General features: G+C 46.9%; 1 protein-coding gene across 1 annotated transcript in view; it reads left to right on the top strand.

The window, feature by feature from the left end:
- The first annotated feature begins 19052 nt into the window (after positions 1–19052).
- Positions 19053–23269, top strand: part of LOC115314152 (probable ATP-dependent RNA helicase DHX34) — a 38924-nt gene continuing 34707 nt past the window's right edge. The window contains exons 1-2 of the mRNA XM_040220703.3: positions 19053–19361; positions 21013–21104. Coding sequence (XP_040076637.1) covers positions 19114–19361; positions 21013–21104 — 340 coding nt within the window. The 5' untranslated portion in view covers positions 19053–19113. The remainder of the gene's footprint in view (positions 19362–21012; positions 21105–23269) is intronic.

Consider the following 23269-nt stretch of genomic DNA (forward strand, 5'->3'; position numbering starts at 1 on the left):
GAAAAGACCTACAACTACGTACGCTCCTTCCTGGAAAACCGCAGCGCCACCATCCAGATTGATGACACAAAGACTAAGACGTTCGACATGCCCAACAAGGGGACGCCGCAAGGAGCGGTGCTGTCACCCCTACTTTTTAATATAGCGCTCTTCAAGCTATCCGAGAGACTGGCAAAGATCCCGAACATAGAGTACGCGGTATACGCAGATGACATTACGATATGGATCACAAAAGGGTCGCTAGGAGAAAAGGAGGAAAGGCTGCAAAAGGCGGCAGAAGTCATACAAGAGGTGGCAAAAGCAAGCGGACTCCACTGCTCGCCCGAAAAATCAGAGATTCTGAGGATTCATGGACGAAGGTACGACAGAAGCATACCCATCAACGTCACGATAGAAGGCCACACAGTGCCCGAAGTGAAAGAACTAAGGCTGCTGGGTATGTGGTTACAACATAATGGGAAAGCCACGCTACAATGGGAAAAGATCTCCAAAACCATAGACATCATGGGAAGGATGATTAAGAGAGTCACCCACAGGAAGTGGGGTCTAAAAGAACGAGACGTGGCGAAGATTGTTCAAGCCGTCGTCGTAAGTAGGATCACTTACTGCATGCCGTACCACCGGATCACCAAAACAGAAGAGAGAAAGATCGACTGCAAAATGAGGGGAGTGTACAAGCTAGCGCTAGGACTACCCATTACCACATCAACCGAAAAACTCATGGCCATGGGCATCTCTAACACGTACGGAGAGCACAAGGATGCCATGCTGACGGCGCAGAAAGAGAGACTCGGACGCAGCGAGACCGGAAGACGCCTGGCGACCAAACTCGGCTTCAACGACGTGAGGACAAAGGCGACCAGAACGGCCGACCTAAGCGATATGGCGAAAAATACGTACATCGTACGACCCATACCAAAACACATGAGACCGGATACGCATGAACAACGAAGACTAGCCAGAGCCAGGTACTACGAAAGGATAGCCAAAAAGGGAGAGGTGGCGTACGTCGACGCTGCCGACTACCCGGACCGGGATGCAAAGGTAGCCGTATACCTGGACAAAAACAAGATGGAGAAAAATAGCTGCTCGATGCCCAGGGCAACGACGGAAGAGGCCGAAGAGAGAGCCATAGCGCTCGCCATGATGGACGGCTATAGGAAGGGCAGTAGCATGCTCATCCTGTCGGACTCTCAACAGGCCTGTCGAAATTTTCTAAAAGGCAGGATTGGAGCGAGAACCGCCAAACTTATAAATAAGGTCACCCCGAAAAGTGCTGGAGTAACGCACGAAATCGCGTGGATTCCCGCTCACGCGGGCGTCACGGGTAACCAGGCAGCAGACGACCGAGCCCGTGCTCATACCTTCCGGGCCGGTCTGACGCAGCCGGGGAAAACCGTTATCGTGAACCCGAGCTACTCGGAGCTACTTGACCACTACAAGGCCTGCCGATTCCAGTTTCCGGAGCCCGCGGACAGGTTCGACAGAATAGATGCCGCCCTATGGAGGAGACTCCAGGCGGGCAACTTCCCGAACAAGGTGCTGGCCAGACACGTGGATCCGGACAGGTACGAAGACGACAGCTGCCCCTGGTGCGGCTCCCGAGCGACACTCTACCACTCCACGTGGGAATGTACGAATAACGACGAGCTTCCCAAGCTCCAAGACGAAGAAAAAGGCCAAGCCGGCTGGGAGAGGCTGCTGCGGAGCAGGGACCCCGGAGAGCAGCTTAGGCTGCTCGAAAGGGCCAAACTTGCTGGCCAGCTTCTAGGGATCCTGGAATGAGGAACCCTCCCCGCTAAGGCTCCACTTCCGTCATCATCAGCATCATCCCTCATGTTCCAATAAACGTTTTCCTCCTCCTCCTCGGCGGCACAAGCTCTCGTGCGTTAAGAGCAGCTCCCAATGCTATGAGCTCGCGCTTCTAGCCTTGTCTGCGGTACAACATAAGGTGAAACGGAGTATAGACGCTTTACACACGCGCCAGAATACAGCCGCCATTGCTGACCTTCTTTTTTTTTTTTTTTTTTACCGAGATACCGGGCCACTGAAACTGGTGTGGACGAGCCTCCACAAAAGCCAATGCTGGGGAAAAAGACAGAATAAAATCTAAGATGGCAATAACCTGGCCAGCTAGTGTAATAATGAAGTGAAGTAAACGTAATAAGGGGAAGCAAAAACTGAAGGTCAGTTATGGCGGTGCCCATGCACAGCTGCTGCAAAGCGTCTATAGTTGGGGTAGGCCATCAGTTCCATGATTGCTCGCGCGTTGTTCTCGAGGCTGTCTGTGGGTTGTCGTCGTCGTTAGTGCGACACCAGACGCACACGCGGGAACCAGATGATGTCCGAGATGCAGCACTGTCATTCCTCGGTTCATAAAGCACATTCAGCCATAGGTTCTGCCGTACCTTCAAATACACGATTCATGCATTTTGGGCTGCTTTATTAGTCTCAATAACCGAATATCAGAAGCTGTTGAAATCAATTATATTTTGTTTAATTCCCCAAATAAATATCACTTCTAAAGTAAATAAATATTTTCAGTTTATAACGTTCTAAACCAGCTTACTTAGCTCATAATCTTACCTTTCTCTATCCATGCATTCCTTCTTTCACACGAAATACCAGACAAAACATATCATTCCCGAAAAGCTTAAAAAAAAAACGGAGGCTTTTATGGCAGCTTTTGTTCCCTGTTCTTTGTAGTTACACAGTCAAGCCGATTGGTTGGTCACCGGTACACCGCTGACCAATCGCAGAAGGCGGCGATGTCCTGGAGCCTCCTGTCCCGCTACGCTTGGTTCCGCCGTGTAGCACACATTTCTATCTCGAGACTAACTTTCAGACCCTTGCTACCGTAGGCATGCACAATAAACTGAAAAAAAGCAATATGACATCAGTATTTATTGACATCTATGGGAAATCTAGACAACTTGAGTCCCGCGGGGGAAACTAGCACACCGAGGGAGTCACTTCACTTTGCACAATCTCCTGCAGACATGAACTTCTGGAACTTGACCACGGGCTGGTCGACCGCTTAAGCCGGCAGACATTCAAGACGATGACTTGAACTTCAAGGAGCAGTTGTAAAGAGGCAGCAGAAGTCGCAAACTATCTTCGGCACTCTTTGGGTGGGGGTACACTGAAGTTGTCCACGGCAGCAACCACGAAGCATGGAGGCTGTTTCAGCGCCTCTCGAAATTTCGGATGCGACTGATGCCAACGAGGATACTTCTCCGAAGACTGCAGATTCCGAGGCAGCAAGCTCGGCGACAGTGGAACTCCGCGTTGCAGTCGTCTGAAGATCGGCAACTCCGTGATCAGCACAGCCAGCAACCCTGTCCTTCTGCAGCCGCAGTCCTTTTGCAGCCACAGGACCAAGAGCCCCAGCATCGGGCCAGAACCCCGGGTGGGACGCCAAGAAAACCGGCAAGACTCGCTCAATGGAAACCCCGGAACAGAGAACCTGAAATAAAAAAAAAAAAAAAACGAGACAGCACCAACACAACCACTGGCCTTCAAAGAAGTCTGAAAGGAAAGGTATGTATTAAGTCACATAATATAAGGTATTAGGTGTCATAGCAGGGGGGGGGGGGGGGGGGGGGCTCGCGTTGTCTCCACGAAAACTATATGGTAAATCTCTGTTTCCAACCTAGGAGACGCTGGAGAATGCATCTCAACTCCATCATCGAGGCACAACGAATCCATGGTCAGCCACTGGCCGTCTGAAACGAAACAAAAATAAAGGCAACGAGGCACGAGCCCATGGTCAGCCACAGCCCATCTGAAAAGAAACGAAAATACAAGACAGTATACCAGTAAACACAATTACAATCCCGCCAAAGTCCCCAGTGAACAGTGTAGAAGTCAGTCGATATCTAGCAAAGCGCATTCGAAAGAAAGTTCCTGTAAGGTAACGAGGCACGAGTCCATGGCCAGCCACAGCCCATCTGAAAAGAAACGAAAATACAAGACAGTATTCCAGTAAACACAATTACAATCCCGCCAATGTCCCCAGTGAACAGTGTAGAAGTCAGTCGATACTAGCAAAGCGCATTCGACGGGATGCCACTTGCTCGAATATTGGCTAACTGAAAAATAAACTAGGCAATACAGCGACAGGGAAAGTCCTTTATTTTCAAGAGCTGCGCATTGACACAATTGCACACTGAAAAAACGAAAGTTCCTGAAAGGCAACGAGGCACGAGTTCATGGTCAGCCACAGCCCATCTGAAAAGAAATGAAAATACAAAACAGTATACCAGTAAACACAATTACAACCTCGCCAAAGTCCCTAGTGAACAGTGTAGAAGTCGGTCGATATCTAGCAAAGCGCATTCGACGGGATGCCACTTGCTCGAATATCGGCTAACTGAAAAATAAACTAGGCAATACAGCGACAGGCAAAGTCCTTTATTTTCAAGAGCTGCGCATTGACACAATTGCACACTGAAAAAAAAAAAAGAAAGTTTCTGAAAGGTAACAAGGCACGAGTCCATGGTCAGCCACAGCCCATCTGAAAAGAAATGAAAATACAAAACAGTATACCAGTAAACACAATTACAACCTCGCCAATGTCCCCAGTGGACAGTGTAGAAGTCAGTCGATACTAGCAAAGCGCATTCGACGGGATGCCACTAGCTCGAATATCGGCTAACTGAAAAATAAACTAGGCAATACAGCGACAGGCAAAGTGCTTTATTTTCAAGAGCTGCGCATTGACACAATTGCACACTGAAAAAAAAAAAGAAATAAAGTTTCTGAAAGGTAACGAGGCACGAGTCCATGGTCAGCCACAGCCCATCTGAAAAGAAATGAAAATAAAAGACAGTATACCAGTAAACACAATTACAACTTTGCCAAAGTCCCTAGTGAACAGCGTAGAAGTCAGTCGATATCTAGCAAGGCGCATTCGACGGGATGCCACTTGCTCGAATATCGGCTAACTGAAAAATAAACTAGGCAATACAGCGACAGGCAAAGTCCTTTATTTTCAAGAGCTGCGCATTGACACAATTCTACACTGAAAAAAAAATGTTCCTGAAAGGCAATGAGTCAGGAGTCCATGGTCAGCCACAGCCCATCTGAAAAGAAATGAAAATAAAAGACAGTATACCAGTAAACACAATTACAACTTTGCCAAAGTCCCTAGTGAACAGCGTAGAAGTCAGTCGATATCTAGCAAAGCGCATTCGGCGGGATGCTACTTGCTCGAATATCGGCTAGCTGAAAAATAAACTAGGCAATACAGCGACAGGGAAAGTCCTTTATTTTCAAGAGCTGCGCATTGACACAATTCTACACTGAAAAAAAAAAATGTTCCTGAAAAGCAATGAGGCAGGAGTCCATGGTCAGCCACAGCCCATCTGAAAAGAAACGAAAATACAAGACAGTATACCAGTAAACACAATTACAACCTCGCCAAAGTCCCTAGTGAACAGTGTAGAAGTCAGTCGATATCTAGCAAAGCGCATTCGGCGGGATGCTACTTGCTCGAATATCGGCTAGCTGAAAAATAAACTAGGCAATACAGCGACAGGGAAAGTCCTTTATTTTCAAGAGCTGCGCATTGACACAATTGCACAATGAAAAAAAAAAAAGAATGTTTCTGAAAGGCAACGAGGCAGAAGTCCATGGTCAGGCACAGCCCATCTGAAAAGAAACGAAAATACAAGACAGTATACCAGTAAACACAATTACAACCCGCCAATGTCCCCAGAGGACAGCGTAGTAGTCAGTCAATATCTAGCAAAGCGTATTCAACGGGATGCTACTTGCTCGAATATGGGCTAACTGAGAAAAAAAAAAAAAAAAAAGAAAAACTAGGCAATACATCGACCGGGAAAGTCCCTTATTTTCAAGAGAAAATAAGGGACTTTCCTTGTTTCCTGAAAGGCAACGACACGGTTAAATATGCAAGCCCGCGTTTCTTGGAAGCCGTGCGTGTTTGTGAAAGGAGGGGAGCACAAAACAGAAGCACAGAGCGTTTTTCCAAGTTTTTATTATAAACGGGTACACATTTGTGAGGGAGGGAGAGATTTCGCAAAAGAAAGGGCTGCAACCTGGAACAAAACATTTCGCAAAAAGAAAACGCACCTTCAAATAACGTTTCACAAAAAAATACGGAAAAAATACGCGCAAGGTAAGGCCGGGACCTGCAACCAAATAGCGCGAAAGCAAACTCCGCAACCTGCAACAAAAGATCGCAAAACAAAATCAAACTGCAAAACAAAAACAAAAAAAAAAAACACTAGGAAAGCAGGTTTGTTTCAAGCGCATGTAAGCAGTCCTTTAAATTACAACTAAAGGCGGAATCAAGGCATGACAGTGCGCTTTTTGATTTTAAGCGACATTCGCGCAACATGACAAATAGTGAATCCCACTCACTTGCAGCCGAATGTCCCAGCCGACAAGCGGTGGATACAAACAGCCTGATGCGAAGTTCTCCTAGGTGAAGGCCACGACGCCGACGAGGGTATCGAGGCCACGCCGACCTGAAAAACCCCCTCCCAAAAGCCAGACCGCCTAAACAAACACTAAGCGCTTTAACCGCGAGCGCTGGAACTTGCATTTTACGACGCGGAGCATGTGGCTTTTGCGAGAGGGCGAGCGTTGGCCCCGCTATGCGCCCAGTCTCGAGGCTAACCATAGAACCGGTACGCAGGACTAACCAACATCGCGACCGCGAGCTGACCTTAGCCTATGCATGCCCTAGAGTTCCAGTCCTGTGTAGTTTCTTTGGTTTTCCACTATAGGGCCAACGCCCGTGTCGTGTCGGGGTGGGGAATTGAGCCGAAGATTTGGCTCGCCCACCCGGCTCACCCGAGGTAGATTCCTGCAGGCTCATCGCTGCAAGTATAGGCACTGGCTCGCACAACACCGCAAGTTAGTCAGTCGCTGGCACCACACCGCAAGTCAGTCACTGGCACAACACCGAGGAGTGGTCGGGCTCGTCGCACAACCACGACGATTGGACGGTCTCGCCGTCACACCAACGAGGATTTGTAGCTGCGAAAGAGAAAGGAACGCTCTTCAAATGCAGCCACCCCAAATGCCACCGAGTCATCAGACTTTCGGTAGACGCCAGGGGGGCTATGTTGCGCTTTTTGCACTCCCAGGAGACTAGGGAGAGGGAAGTGACGTCAACGACACAGCAAACGCAGATTGGGTGTTGATTTCGTTTTCTTCTGTCAACATCCAATCTGCGTTTGCTGTGTCGTTGACGTCACTTCCCTCTTCCAAGTCTCCTGGGAGTGCAAAAAGCGCAACATAGCACCCCTGAGCCACCCGTTGCTGTAAGGGGGGCTGGCGCCGACGATAACGTCACTTAAACCGCAAAGCATGGGCAATGACATCGCCGCATTTCCCGAACCGAAATTAACCGAAATTTAGATCGCACATCACGGATCACGAGATTAGCTCATTTAACTCTCAACCCTCGCTTAAGCCCACCAGATTCGATTCGAAGGTTCTTCCCCTGGACCCTCCAAATTTATTCTTGTTTTCTACGGATCAAGGTAATTATGTTCCGCTTGTCTTCAAATATAGAAGGGGACAAAAATCTAAAGGCTTACATAAGTAATTTTTTTTACTTGAAGCTTCATTTCTTGTAGATTAATTGCCGAACATTTTGAACACATACACTTGCATGTTTGTAGCCTCAAATTACTCATGTAACGTGACTGGCGGCAAGTTTACCGATCCCTAACGGCATGCCTGTTCACACATTTTTATTTTTGTTAGGGTTGAGTGCATCATGCTAAATCCACCTTGACTAATCACTTTAGGGTTTTGACGTCATCACGTGCTGGGGTGCTGGTTCGAAAAGCGTCGAGGGCGTTGGATTTTCGCTTGTCACCTCAAGAGAGCCTGCTTGTTGCACAGTAAGAGTGCATGCAGACCCTAGAAGTATCATGGGAAGCCGTTGAGATTCTATTTGGGTAAGTGTGCATATGTCTCAAATCCAAATGCCTCATTTCGGGATTTAATTCGGAGCATGATTATTAAAACCCACTCAAAGACACCGGAAAGTACGGACTAAAACGTCGACTAAATGCACTAGGAAGCCCAGCAGACACCTGACTTACGGGACAAGTATCAAACTTCCGGTGGCTTCACTTGTGCCCTGCTCGGAGAGCGGCTATGCGCCAGTGCATAGACATGTATAGCCCATAGCCAATAGTAGAAATTTGAATCCATCCATATTCAAAACGTCATGAATACTATGTCAGTGTCACTAATTGTCACTAAAGTTCATTCTGAAGCTATTTAAGGCAATATTGTTAAGATGGTACGCTATAGCCAACAATAGCCACTTGAAGCCATTTTCATTCATAACTAGCTTCGCCAATACTGAAAACTCTTCCAAAACCCTATGAGAGCGGCGATAGGCTCTGCGACGTCCTCGAGCTTTGCGAGCCCCGTTTCTTCACCCCAACAGCTGAAACAATTCATTACGGTCATTCCGTTTGCAAAGGGGAATCCACTGATCGCAACTGCAACGACATACAAATAACAACGCGCTCATAAACAAAGATAAACCAGTTTATTTAGAGGTCTCAAACACCACTTGGAGGGATCACACGCGTCTGAAGCGCATCTGGGAAGCGGAAAATGGCGTTTAGCTACTCGAACTACGTCGCAAGAAGTTACTGTTTTTCCGTCACAAACTGCGTTGTCACAATTTCTTACCTGAATAGGTTATTATTAGAACGTGAGCAAACAATATGTTAAAATTACTAGAGCAAGCGCACCAGCCTCTGCAGCATTACAAAAACAAAAAAGTAACAAGAAAAATGATCGGGCAAACTCTTTCCGAACTTTACAGAAAAGATGGGGTCCCCATACCAGACGAAAATAAAAAGAAATGGGAAACAGTCGCGAACGGCGAATGAAACGAAGAAGTTAGCAAACGATACAAAGATACAGATCGCCCAGCAAAGACCTCCTTCAACGACGACGATCGCACGGAGCGTCGGTAGGAGCATTGAAAATTAGCAGGTGGTGCTCGCCGTTGATGTTGAGTCCACAACAAACAAAGCAAACGCAACACTACGAAACTATTAAAAAAAAAAAAAAAGACTTTTTTTTTAGCTGCACGTTACTCGTTTGTTTATTTGCTTTTGCGGCGTTGGTAGGAACTAAGAACAAAAGAGAAGAAAGCAATTACTTAGTCCCAGCTCACACTGCCCGGTAAATAAGAGTAGAACGCTGCAATCTGTTTCGTGCTAGCAGTGTGTGACCTGTTTTTGCTTTCGCATTTGATTTCCCAGTGACTTGGCAAGTTTTTTTTTTTTTTTTTTGCTCGCTTGACGCAGTAGTTGAAAAGTACGTTCCAGTACTTGTTGGCGTTCATGTCCAGGCAATCCTTGCACACCGCGCCCTTGTTTTGAGTGTCGATCAGCGGCCTCAAGTGCGTTTTCAGCTGAACTCTTGTTTTGCAAAATTGTCAGTGGCGATTTTGAAGCCAGACTTGGATAGCTCTTCCAGTTTAACCTGAAGTAACTTAATTAGGTACTCACGTTTGTTCGGTCTTCGGCAAGCGGAAGAAGGATTTTCCACCACATCACAAAAACTTGTTTTTGCAGTGGAGATGGCAGGCACAATGGCATGCCTGCTATCTCCAAGTATGCGCTGATGTATGCCCGAAGGCGGCTGGTTGACCAACCAACGATGACCCATAGCATGACGTGACCGCGCACTCGAATAAGATGCGAATAGAAATGTATAACGAGCTTACACTTCTTAATATATTTATTAAGTATCAAAAAGTACATATGAATATTTCGGATCAGAAACTCAATCGAAGGCGAACATAGGAGGTTATCACAGACAACAGTGGAAAAACAACAACGACAACAACAAAGTTGCAGACGGCCCTCCAAATGTCCGGGCATAGCGTAGCAGACGAACCAGTGGTAGTCAGCGACGAAGCGAAGGAAAGAAAGTAAAAACTAAGCCAAACGAGGCAAAGCAAAATATGCGATAGTTCGAACGTCAAGCCAGCACAAGAAAAAAGCAAACAGAAAACATAAACGCAGGAGGAAGAAAGACCGCGGCGGCGTGGCGTCGCCTCAAACATAAAAAGAAGGTAGACTTTGAAAAATGGAAGGAGGTGCACAACCGTCCATCGGGTGTTTTTTTTTTTTTTTTTTTTTTTTTTTTTTTTGTAACTCCGCTTTTATTAGTTTCAGTAATAGCGTCAGATTTGCATGTGCACAATCGTCCTCTTCCAGAGCATACTGACATCGCAGTAAGGTGCGTGGTTCGAAATTGTTTTTTGCTTCTTCATCCGGAGACGATCGGAATTAGCCAGCTCGCCTATTCGACGAAACGGTTTTAATCAATACATTCATGAGAAATTGAAATTGCAACAACAAAACGAATTGATCGATATGAACAATAAAGTTGAAATGTAGCAATGTTCTAAAAAAATTTTACATTGTCCTTTTCAAAGAAACGGGGTGAAGGTACATTCGTGTTTTGCCTGGCTTGCGTACGTTCTGACGGAGTGTTTTCTTCAGGAGAGCCCGAAAATTGCACCCTACAAGCTATAACATCTTTCCCACGCGAAGAAAATGTCATTGACTCATGAGGTGGAACCTACTTTTTAACATTCAAAACAAATAATACCCGTGACATTTTTTTTTTCACCGGGTCACCTCGCACGGGGATAGGCAAAACTAATGCTTTGTGGAGAATTCGGCTGCTAGCGGAGACTCCGAGCTCGCCAGGGGCATGCGGTCACTTTTTGCCCGCGATCTGCGGGAGTTGCGAGTATTGGCTTACATGGTATTTGCTAATAGCCACTTTTGGCAATTCGAGCCAACCAGGTCAATGACAGATGCCAAATGAAGTCAATCAAATCTATGAACACGCCAATTGCATAAAATGTCATAGTTACTGAGATTCATGTATAGCCATTTCAGGACAATCCGACCAAGAACATATTCCAATAGACACCCCCAGTGGACACCCCTGAAAAACCAATGCCTCAGAAATGTGAATAATAGTCGCTAATAGTTATGCATAAGCAAATGAAACTGATCTGGTCATGAATGGTTCCCAAAAACCAATATAAGCCACTTTAAGCCAATCTCGAATATCCCAATATAGTTCAGTTTTAGCTAATAATAACGACTTGAAGTTATCCTAACATATAAATAGTGAAATAACTAGAGATAATGACTAATAGCCTGAAATATTTCACAACGTTCCTTGAGCAAGCTCAGTTTCACAGCTCCGCCTGCGACGTGGGCTCAGTGGCGGTCACGAGAACTAGCAGCGCTGCAGTCGAGTTTTGCTTACGGATTGTCTAGCCCTCCAAGTTTGAATAGTAATGCTTGAGCTTGGGCGAGTTGTTGATTCATACTAACACTTCACAGCGCAAGGAAACAGACGCACACAAAAATAAATTTTGAACACTAAAAGAAAGAATACTCACAATGCGCTGACTCTGATCTTTGTAGTGCATTACACTTCATCTTCATCATCTTCTTTTTTGCTATTATACACACGGAAATAAAAAAAAAGAAAGAAAAAGAAAACATTAAATATTCTAAGCTTAAATGGTAAAACAAAATGGCTAGGTGGCGTAAGCTACCGCCCGATCCAAAGGGCTCAGCCGGATTCATCCATCCATTCATCCGCCAATCTTGCACTTCTTGGCTTCTTGCACTGACGTCACATCGCACACTTTTGAACTCCAAGTAAGAGGAGGAGAGGGAAGCTGCTTTTGTAAGAATTTTGAGTGACGGGTTAATCTTCTATAATCTTCTGGGGGGAGAATAGCGACGCCTGTACAAATCCGGGAGGCACAAAGGAGGATCCTGATAAGAGGGGAGCCCCTTCTTCCCCTCTTCTTTGGAGGGCAACGGAAGTGACGTAGTTAAGGTGCTTAGTGGAGTTTCCTGTATTGGTCTAAACGGTCTAAACCAACGTTACTAGATCTAGTAACGTTGTTCTAAACCACTGATCTCAATGACAATTGCTGGATCGCGCTTGCCGCTCCCGCAAGTGAAGCCACCGGGCGTCACTCGCTTGGGATACGATTTGCCGTTTTTGCTAGCCTTTGCTGCGGTTTTCCAGCGTGCTGACGACACGTTTTCTACTCGTTCGTCGTCATTCGCCGAAGAAGTTTTTTGAAGACTCTGTGTATTGTTGAGACTTTCCGTTGTGAACACGTGGAAAATTTTACGAAAGTGCAGTGTCGCAGGAAAAAGGCACAACGCGTCGAAAGGAAGGGCTGGCGGCGTGTTCAAAGCATCCTTGGCACGCCGAAGTGCCGTGTCTCTGTGCCTTCGCGCGCTTGGATACCGACCAAGAACCGACGCCGTGTGAATGTGTTTAGCGAGTGCAATGTGCGTGAAGCCGTATCAAAAGGTACAACTCGTCGAAAACGTGTCGCCGGTGTCGCGGCGTGATCAAAGCTTCCTTGGCACGCTGAGTGATGCATCTTTGTGCCTTCGCACGCTTGGATACCGGTCAAGAATTGACGCCGCGCCAAAGTTCTGAACGTGTGTCGCGCGTAGATGCCTTTAGATCATTTATATATATCGGCCACGGAGTTCTGGATCGTCCAGCTGTTCCGGTGAGTTGCTATCAATAAAAGGGGGAGATCTGTACGTATTCTTATGTTCTATATTAACCATGGCTATGTCCCAAATCTACTCTAATAGATTCCGTGGGAGCACGAATAGGGCAACGTTGTACGTGGAGCCAGGGGGGTTTTCGAAAGCAGAAGTACAAGACGGCGAGAATGAAAATCTTTGAAGCGCGGCCGATATGGTCGTGTGCAATCTGTTGACCAATTACAATTAGGCGAGTCGCGTAGGTTGATAATAAGCCAGCACTGATCAGTGATGAGGAGCTGTTGTGCACGGTATTGTGTAAATCGTCTAAGGACGAAAAAAAGACGTACCTTCTCCCCATCCTCCGTCGCTAGTGGACGCTGGATTAAGCTCGTTCCTAAACCGCGAGGGGAAAAGACGCTGATCCAGAGGCACGAACAGCTTCACGCACATTGCACTCGCTGAACACATTCACACGGCGTCGGTTCTTGTTCGGTATCCAAGCGTGCGAAGGCACAGAGACACGGCACTTCGGCGTGCCAAGGATGCTTTGAACACGCCGCCAGCCCTTCCTTTCGACGCGTTGTGCCTTTTTCCTGCGACACTGCACTTTCGTAAAATTTTCCACGTGTTCACAACGGAAAGTCTCAACAATACACAGAGTCTTCAAAAAACTTCTTCGGCGAATGACGACGAACGAGTAGAAAGCGTGTCGTCAGCACGCTGGAAGACCGCAGCAAAGGCTAGCAAAAACGGCAAATCGTATCCCAAGCGAGTGAAGCCCGGTGGCTTCACTTGCGCTGCAGCGAACAAGCGGGGAAGCGCGATCCAGCAATTGTCATTGAGATCAGTGGTCTAAACCATAGAGATCATACATACCAACTCTAGAGGAAAAGGTCCGCCATCTTCCCATACATTCTGGCTGCCGCAAGCGGCGGATCATGCAGGCAGACCCCAGAGCCGTTTATACTGAGAGAGTTTGGCCGATGGGCGGAGCTTGTTGGCCGCTAGAACCAGCGGATTTCGCGATAACACAATATGGCGTTACTTCTTTGTCTTGTTCATTCCTGTGAAATCGCGTAGAGTTCCTATGAGTCAGATCCACAATATGGCGGACGGAAGTAGTCATCCCCCGGTTGTCAGACTACGCTGCTGTGGTTGTCAGACTGCCAAAATCTCCTTAAAGGGCAACTCCGCTTGATTTCGGAAATTTTGAGATAGTGGATGATATAAACGTGAAAAGTACTTCAAAACAACCCTAGACCGTTTGTCTCATTAAAAGCAAAATATTTTTCGTGCGATCTTGTTATTTACCACAATCGCAAACCGAAACTGAAACTTCGGCGCAGCCGGGCAACATTGTACTCACAACGTCAGTTGCATACGCGCTCACGTGGAATAAAAGGGGTCACATCATCTACTAGCGGTAACCCAAGAAAGACGCGGATGCGAGGGGAAGGGCGAGGACGGAGGAGGGAAAGCGGGCCTAGGCGCGGCGGCAAACAGGCAACGCAAGCAGCAACGAAGCAGGCTATGTAGGCGGCAACACAGGCGGCTAGTCGGTTGGCACCGGTTGGCAGGTGTGTCATAAACTCATCCCGTACAACTCTCTCTTCCTCTTTTTGTTTCTCTTGTTCTCGTTCATTTTTTTTCGCCTCTTTGCTTGCTCAAACGTGGAGCGCGTCCGTAGCGCCGCCCGGTAAGCTCTCCCTGGAAAAGAAAATACAAAAAAAAAACTGTGTATGCAACAGACGTCAGCCACAACGGAAATACAACGTTGGCTGCGCCGCACGTCGCCCGCTAAATTAGCGGATTTTGGTGACTTCGCGCGTCTCAGTTTTTGTCGGCCGGTTTAGTGATCTTTTAGGCGGTATTACGTTATAATATTTGACATTCGGTCTCTCTAGATGACACTAAAGAGAGTCGCAGTGTTTGGTAACAACCGAGAATGGAGCGGAGTTTCCCTTTAAGAAGGCCAAACTCTCTCAGTATAAACGGCTCTGGCAGACCCTCGGGGTCCCAAACACGGTTACATCATCAGAACAGTTTCGTGAACTTCAACAATCCACGAACTTACCGGTGGAAAGATATTCGCGTTCCTTTCGAAGCTTTTTTTTGCATAGCGCGCAGATGTACGGCCTCAACCGCGGGTGGGCGCGGTTGAGGAATACTGCGCAACCACTAGATTTCCGAGATTTCGACAGTAGGCAAGTTAATGCAGCGTAATGACTTTATTGCTTTTGATAAGCGTTAGAATAGCTCAGAATTTAGTTTACAACGTTAAATTATCACTGTTTATATTGCTGAGAGTTTTCACTCTCCGTGTTTACCAGGGCAACGTTGCTTTCTTTCTCTCGTGTTCTGTCGCTCCCTTTTGCGATCGTTCACTCGGGACCCCGGGCGTCGGCGCACGGGATTTGCCACTCCTCCTCACCCACCTTTACCCCCCTGGTCTAAACAGTATTTGCCTTTACTCCGGAGTCGGAGACAGCCTATGACAATTGCTGGATCGCACATCCCCGATCCGCGAGTGCGGCCAACGGACGGCCATCTTGCATGTAGCGAAATCGCGTTTTTGCTAGAGCTGCAGAGGCTGGGCGGCAGCGCGATGAAGACACGTTTTCTACTCGTTCGTCGCCATTCGCCGAACAAGTATTTTAAAGCCCTGTGTAAGCCATTAGACTTGCCGTTGAGAATACGTTGAAATTTTTACGAAAACGCAGTGCTGCGGGAAAAAGGCACAACTCATCGAAAGCAAGTTTCGCCAGTCCCGTGGCGTGTTCAAAGCTTCCTTGGCACGCCGAAGTGCTGTGTCTCTGGGCTCTCGCACGCTTGGTTACCGATCAAGAATCGACGCCGTGGGAATATGTTTTGCGAGCCCGGCGAAACTGGCTTTCGACGAGTTGTGGCTTTTTCCTGCGGCACTGCGCTTTCATAAAAATATACTTGTGTTCAACGGCAAGTCTCACGGCTTACACGGGGTTAAAAAAAAAACACTTTCGGCGTATGACGACGACCGAGTAGAAAACGTGCCTTCAGCACGCCGCCGCCAGCCACTGCAACTCTAGCAAAATCGCGATTTCGCAGCATGCAAGATAGCCGTTCGGTGGCCGCACTTGCGAAGCAGTTGCGTCCAAATTAAATTACGGAATTCCTAATTTTTGGTGTCTGAAAATAAAAAAGAACAACAAATAAACAAACTGTAGAACCCATTTGCTTCACGTGAAAATGGAGGACCAGCAAAACTGTTATCTTTACGACAAAAGCTACTATATAGTTTCCGCTTGGCATCGGCGGCCCGATCTTCGTCGGTCATTTTCGCTCGGCGACGACGTTCACACTCCCGCTTCTGTAGCCGCTGACGCTCTAGACGGGCACGTTCTTCGTCGGTGAGTGGAGGATCAATGGAGGCCGATGGACCCACACCATCGGCCGCTGCACGTTCGGCTTCTCGACGCTTTTTAAGCGCGCTGACAATCCTTGTAGGCGTGCTCTTCCTTTTAGAGCGAACAACACGCGGCCGCCTACTCATGGTGAGTCCAAAGGGCAACTGATAACGTCGCTAGGAAATGGCTACGTCAAGACACAACGGAACACAGCCATTGATTGGTAGCTATTTTAGGTTTTACAGCGACGTTACAGCGAATTGCTGTATTGATTGAATAAATACACATATGCCACTAAGGAGGCGTCAAGCTGTTGGTGGGTCACTGAAAATAAGAATAAACATAAACACAAACATACATAAAGGGGATGATCTCTTTCAATACACGACAGTTTTCTTGTTTTTTTTTTTTCGATTGAGGTCAAGTTTCTTTATCAGCATCGCGGAAGCGAAGGAAAAGAAGGTTAGATCGTCGCGTTCTGCCCTCAGCCTCAGCTAGGATCAGGACCTCACTATCTAATAATGCCAAGGAAGGCTGACTCATGCAGGTTGCCCCCTGCGGGGGGGGGGGGGGGGGGGGGGGGGGGGGGCAAACAATATACAGACACACAAGAAAACTCACACATTTAGTGCGTAAAAAAAGGCGTCATTGAAAGCTATTTAGACAGCGCGGGATGGAAGGGAGTTCCAATCGTGCGAGGTCTCTACAAAAAAAGGAGTGTCGCAGTACGTTTAAAAGGAATTTCTCTGATTTTTAAAGCATGGTCGTTCCTACTGGATACGTAAAAAGGCGCTTTTGATATATCATCATCATTTATTTTCCTTGAGGGCCCGTGGGGCATTATACAAGGGGGTGGCAATAGAACAAAAACAAATAGAACAGTAAACACAATTATAACACTGTAAGCTAGCTAGGTAGGTTAGATAAAAAGAGGGTAATGGCTTCAACAAATTTAGTAGTATCATTAATACAAACGATGTTATGAGGTAGCGAATTCCAATCCTCGATGGCCAATGGTAGTGTGGAAGTCTGGTGAGAAACAGTTGATGATCGAATTGGACGTAATTTACATAGGTGATCTAGACGCGGGAAAATACGATGGGGAGGTGATAGCAGTGATTCTTTAAGGTGGCTATTGTGATAGAAAATTCGATGGAGGAGAGAAAGGCGTGATACTCGGCGGCGAAGGGAAAGTGAATGAAGGTTAGCTGATTGGCGTAATCCTGATATGCTGGTATATGGTGAGTAGTTGTTATAAATAAAACGAAGGGCTCTGTTTTGGACGGATTCTAGATTATTTGCAAGGTAGGACTGCCATGGGGACCATATAGATGAGGCGTATTCTAATTTCGATCTTATAAGAGTAGTATACGCTAGTCGTTTTACGGAGGGTGTAGCAAGTTTAAGGTTACGGCGCAAGTATCCGAGAGAACGGTTAGTATCAGAAATAACAGAAGTTATGTGAGTAGTCCATGATAGGTCAGAGGTGAGGTGAACACCCAGGTACTTATAAGATGAGCATGCTGTTACTTGAGTGTTAGAGAGGTAATACGAAAATGGTGTGGCACGCGAACTGCGGGAAATCGATAGGGATCTACATTTATTGAAGTTTAATGTCATCTGCCATTTTTGGCACCAATGGATTACAGACTCTAGGTCTTCCTGGACCTAGAGTCTGTAGAGGATATTATCCTTTTCTAGTAGAGGATATTATCCTTTTCTACACCGGTTTTACTATAATAAATATCGTGAAAAAATTTGAGACGGAGGTGCTTTCTGCAATCTTTTAATAATTGCCACTTAAGTTTATGTTTCCACTCAGTCATACTTAGTCGCCAATCGTAATTACTTAAAACAAACCTCAAAGCCAGATTTTGTATTTTCCCAGACAAGGTAAGCACATTCCAGAATAGAGCAAACAAAGGAAAAATAAATTATTTCTCTGAGTGACTGAGGTACAGTTTTGAAATTTTGACGCAGAAAACCTAGCATCCATGAGGCCTTCGAGAAACATGCGCATTCCAACGCAGATCGGACGTAAATTATACACCGAGATATTTAAATTCATTTAGGGCTTCTAGGATATTTTTTTTTTTTCCCCATTTAGCGAATAACGAAATGCTAGCGGTAAAACCTTCCTTGTAAAAGTGACATGTACAGTTTTTTTTTTTTTTTTTTTTTTTTTTTTTTCATTTCAAGACATTTGTTACGATTGACACCATGAATACTGTCCAGGCCCTTTGGCAAAATCACACTATCCTGCGCGCTATTAATCTCTCTATAGACAACACAATCATCCTCAAACATTCGAATTGTAGAACAAACATCAACAGCAATATCATTTATGTAAATAAGAAATAAAAGCGGTCCTAAAATCGAGCCCTGTGGCACACCTGAAGAGACGTCGGCCATTAGGGATTGGAAGCCATTTAAAACCACATACCGTTTTCTGAACGACGAATACTCACGAATCCAGCTACAAACTTTGTCATCAAGTTTATAAGCATGTAGTTTAGAAATTAAAAGATCATAAGGAATGAGATCGAAAGCCTTACTGAAATCAAGAAATATACAATAAATACTTCGTCGCTTGTCGATTGCCAAAGAAAGGTCGTGAAAAAATTCAACGAATTGCGTACTACAAGAATATCCCTGCCGGAATCCGTACTGCGACGGATGTAAAAGGTTAGATGCGCTAAGATGAGTCATGATATTACTATATAGAATATGTTCCATTACCTTGGATGAAATACTTGTTAAAGATATCGGTCGGTAGTTTTTGACACCGGCTCCAGGACCACTTTTATGCACTGGCATTACTCGTGCAAGCTTCCAGTCGCCGGAAAAGTTGGTGAATTTAGCGGTTCAAACCGGTTTCGGTTTGAACCGTTATTTTTGCTCCTCGGAACTGAACCGGAACTGAACCGAAAGCCGTGAGCCCGAACCCGAACCGAACCGATAAAAATTTTGATTCGTCACTCTGCGACTCTGCCAACGACACCGCCGACCCATCCAGAAAGTGCTACGGACCGGTTTCGTTTTGAAAATCTCTCCGCCCATCCCATCGTTTCCCTTTCCTATCCAACACAATCCAATCCAATTTCGGTTTACCTTTCAAGTCTTGCTAGCAGTGTGTTGTGGTGCTGTTTCGTGTGTCGATGGGTAAACATCGTGATAAAAGCAAGCACAGTACTACATCTGGACATAGACGCTGTGACCATGATGATAGGCAAGATAACGATCGTCATGCCAAGCGCCCAAGGCACGAAAGGAGGTCGAGAGAGAGTGGCCAAGAAGAACCGAAGCCCAACAGGTTGCATCACGATCAAGGCGAGCCTCGAAGTTTGCTATTCTTCCGTCATGAACTCTCAAGGATTTTCTTCGCTGACAACAGCCCGATACGCAGGTGAGACCATTCGACGCTGTTGATGTGTTCAGCGATAGTCACTGGCAAGGTTAGAACGGCAGGGAGCTCTTTTGTTTTGCGTTGCCCAGCGCGCGTTCATTTCGTGACTTTGGAATGCCAGCAAATCACGCGCCAAACGAATGAGCGCCGAACGTGGCACTAGCCCAAAAGCCCATTCCAAAAACCTTTTCTGGAATGGTCTGTAGTCACTTCAGCGGAGGGAACGGTGGAGAGGAGGTCGCCTCCTCCCCAGCGTTCGCTCTACTAAAGTGGAAAGAGGTGGGAGGAGCTTCCACTTCGTCTCGGGCACGCGCTCGCAGCCACAGCACGGCGAAAGGCTCGGAGCTGCCTTTCGCCGTGCCGTTTTTGTTCTGTCAGCAACAGTAGGGTGTTTTCACGGACGTAGTTTCGTCCACCTGTTTAAAGGGAAACTCCGCTTCATTTTTGGTTTTGAAAAAACAATGCAGTCCTCTTCAGTATCGCCTAGGAAGACCACACGTCAAATATTACGACGCAGTTCTGTCTAAATGTTTCTTAAACGGTCCGGCAAACTTTGCAACTTGCCAAGTTGCCGAAATCGGCTGACTCGAGCGGTTGAATTCAGGCACAACCAACAGCGCAGTCAAGGCTACGGCATGGGCGGAGCCAACATTGAGCTAAACGTCATCATCATGACCCCCTTTTGCTTGTTTTGACTTCTCCGATCGAGCATAGCGCATGAAGTCAGCAACGTTGCCCCTCGGCGCTCAGCGGTGTCCACGTGATTGGCGTACACGCCTGCGCAGCACGCTTCTTGGGAGCAGACCAACCGCCTGCAGTGGTCCCGCCGTTACCACCGTCTTTCGCATCACAACCACCGTCGTCGTCTCACCGTTTGTGATTATTGCCTCTCGGAGTTTCGTCCACACTATGGACACCGCGTGCGCAGAGTCGCAGACTTATGCCGAGGTTGTGCAGAAGTTGTCGAATGCCGTAGACACCAAAACGTGGCGAAGAGTGCGGTGCAGACGACACTCGCGCCTGCCGCACGCCCGCCCCCATCCCGCCCGTCGTTGGGCCAAGGATCACGTGACATATCGTACCATGTGATGGCCATGTACTTGGCGGCCCGAGGCCAATGTTGCCGGACGGAGCCGAAGTTTCGGTTTCGATTTCCGCTCGTGTTTAAAATTAGATTTAAAAATATATATCCCATTTTTCGCGAAGCAAACGACGTAGTGTCTTTTACTAGGGCTTTTTAATTCGAAATCACTCGTTATCCCGAAATCTTCGGAATTGAGCGGAGTTGCCCTTTAAAGTAAAGACGTCTTGTGTTTGTCCCCTTCTTGTAGCCTTGGATTTTAGAAATGTTTACCATTTTGTTGTTGTGAGGTGTCTGGCACGTGCCGAAGGCGAGCAATCCACGGATTTACATGAACCCTCGAATTCGTAGTACACACAGGCTTATAAGTCTTGCCATGCTGACATTTCCTCACTAGGTTGCGATATGTAATTCTTAAATTATCAATAAATTTGTACGAACAAACTCTCAACAAAATGGTGGATTGACGTCATGTGAAAACACCTTATGGTCCAGAAAGCATTGCATTTGTGCGCGGAGGAAAAGCACACAGCATGCATTGATCACGCTCACCTTTGAACGACGCCGCAGGAACTCCAAGCAGTACGACGACTTTTGGACGTTTCTGAAGAAGTATGAAGAGCACAAGCGGAAAAAGCGTGATGAGCCCGGGGAACCTCGAGGTCGGTTCTCCTGAATTGTCGAACATAGCCACAGTTGACATAGACCCCTTATACGCCACGCAAATGGTTCAAGCTGCCGAAAAAGCACGTCCTGTAGTATAATAACATAACCCAATTTACTAATCTAGTCCAAGGGCAACATTGTTCGTACTAATTTTGCATGCAGTAGCAGTCTATTGTAAAAAAAAGAGAATAAAGCAGATAGACATTCAAACATAAAAAAACAAAACAAAAGCCCTTATGTAAAAGGGGTTTTGACTTTAATTTGCCTCTGGAAAGATTGCATGATTGCACGTGTCTGGCACAATAAAATTGCTTTTTTTTTTTTTTTTTCTGGTATTGCGTATATGCTTGAGACTTTCACATTCTGCCTTCACCACTGGGACTACCTTCTGGTTATGTCTGAGTGGTCTGCGATGGGGAGTTTGTCTATGCACAATAAAAACCCATGAATTTTTTCTCATAGGCGTATCAAAGACGTTTTTGCAGGGTAGAAGCATCTGTGACAAGAGAGTTTCACAGATGGCATTCAGCATCACAAGAGCTCAGTGGTGTAGACAGGGGGGGTGGAGGAGGTGATTAAAAAGTCAAAAACCCTCCCCAGTATTTTTTTTTTTTTTTTATTGTGATGTAGTTTTATTATGCTTAGCAGTGGCATGTCTAGAACAAAATTCACAAACCTTGGTGCTGTGCCTTGTGCCTCCAGTTCGTCTTTGAGCTGCTGCAGTGGTTAGCACTTCGAATATGGGGGCAAGAGACCTGACAGGGCCGTCAGAAGCAGGGCCGTAACCAGGGGGGGGGGGGGATAGGGGGTTCTGACCCCCCCCGAAATTTTTTTCTGGCTACGGCCCTGGTCGGTGCACTGGCAGCCAGCCGATTTTAATCTCCACCTCTGCGCACGCGCAGTGGCGCCGGTCGGCTACCGGGTACCAAACCGGGACCGGTTCTCCGGTTTGCTGTAACTCTCCATTATATGCCACCGATGCACATGATTCATAGGCGAAAATAAGACAACACACACTTTCAAAATGGCCGCCGTTGTCCCCGAAAACCCCCCCCGAAATTTTTTTCTGGGTACGGCCCTGGTCAGAAGTGTTACAATGGTGGGGGGGAGGGGGGGGGGGGGGGGGGGTGGAGGAGATGATGAGGAACTGTTCGGATCCCAATGCTGGCCCATGTTTTTCGGACCTCGGTTGATATCATTGGTTCAGCAATATGGTTTATTCATCTGCACACTTCAAATCCATTTATAATAAGCTTTATAAATTCATGACTTAAAGGGGCCCTGCAATCATATTTTAGCGTCTACCTTTTTTGCGTTTTCCACGTCTCTTGGGGTTGGGGCAAGCCAGCGGGCACGGAGAGAGTTCCTAAATATCAGTGCGTCATATTTTAACCGGACTACGCGGAAACCTCCTCCTCCGACGAGGGCGACCCGCGGTACCGAAAGCGCGCAAAATGTGACGTCTTTGGTCCTGGGCTTGCTACTGGTCAGAGCTGCTAAGAGCTTTTTTTTAGTCGAGATACAAAATAGAAGTGTTGCGAACCGTTTCAATTATGTATGAAAGTAGTTTTTGTTCACTATTTTAGATCAGAAAAGAAACAAATGCAGTTTAGAAAGTATGGAAACGAGAAATGACCCGTCGACATACCCGCCACCAAACGGCGGAAAAAAACGGCGCATACTAGAAAAGGCTAGTGGGATGAGGCTACGACAAACGAGGAGAGTAGAAAGGTCCCGGATGTACGCGGCGGCGCTGTGGTCGTATACCGGCTCAAGATTCCGACCGGTTCCGAGCGTTCCGAAGGCCTTCGGCGCGGGCCCTGTTGGCGATTTGGCCATTTGGCGGTGCGTCAGCGCGAAGTGGCTTCCGTTCTGAACTGATCTTTACCCCGTGTTTGCTGTCGTTTGTGGCCAATGAAATGTTATGCCGAATTAGTGTTTATTCGCGCTGCAAATGCAATACGAGCTGCTCTGGCCGCCCGCTTCATACAGCTTATCCAACACGTGCTCTAGTGGCGCCCTCTCGAGCCGTCGACACGGAGTGCGGCAGCCGTATGCGCTCGATGAGCTCACTACTCCTCCTCTAGTTCAAGGCCGCTCAAGGCAGGACCTACGACGTCATGAAGGAGGTTATTTTTTGCTTGTTTTTGTAATTCTAATT

The sequence above is a fragment of the Ixodes scapularis genome, unplaced genomic scaffold, assembly GCF_016920785.2.
Source record: "Ixodes scapularis isolate PalLabHiFi unplaced genomic scaffold, ASM1692078v2 PGA_scaffold8__174_contigs__length_109621045, whole genome shotgun sequence".
Classification (NCBI taxonomy): Eukaryota; Metazoa; Arthropoda; class Arachnida; order Ixodida; family Ixodidae; genus Ixodes; species Ixodes scapularis.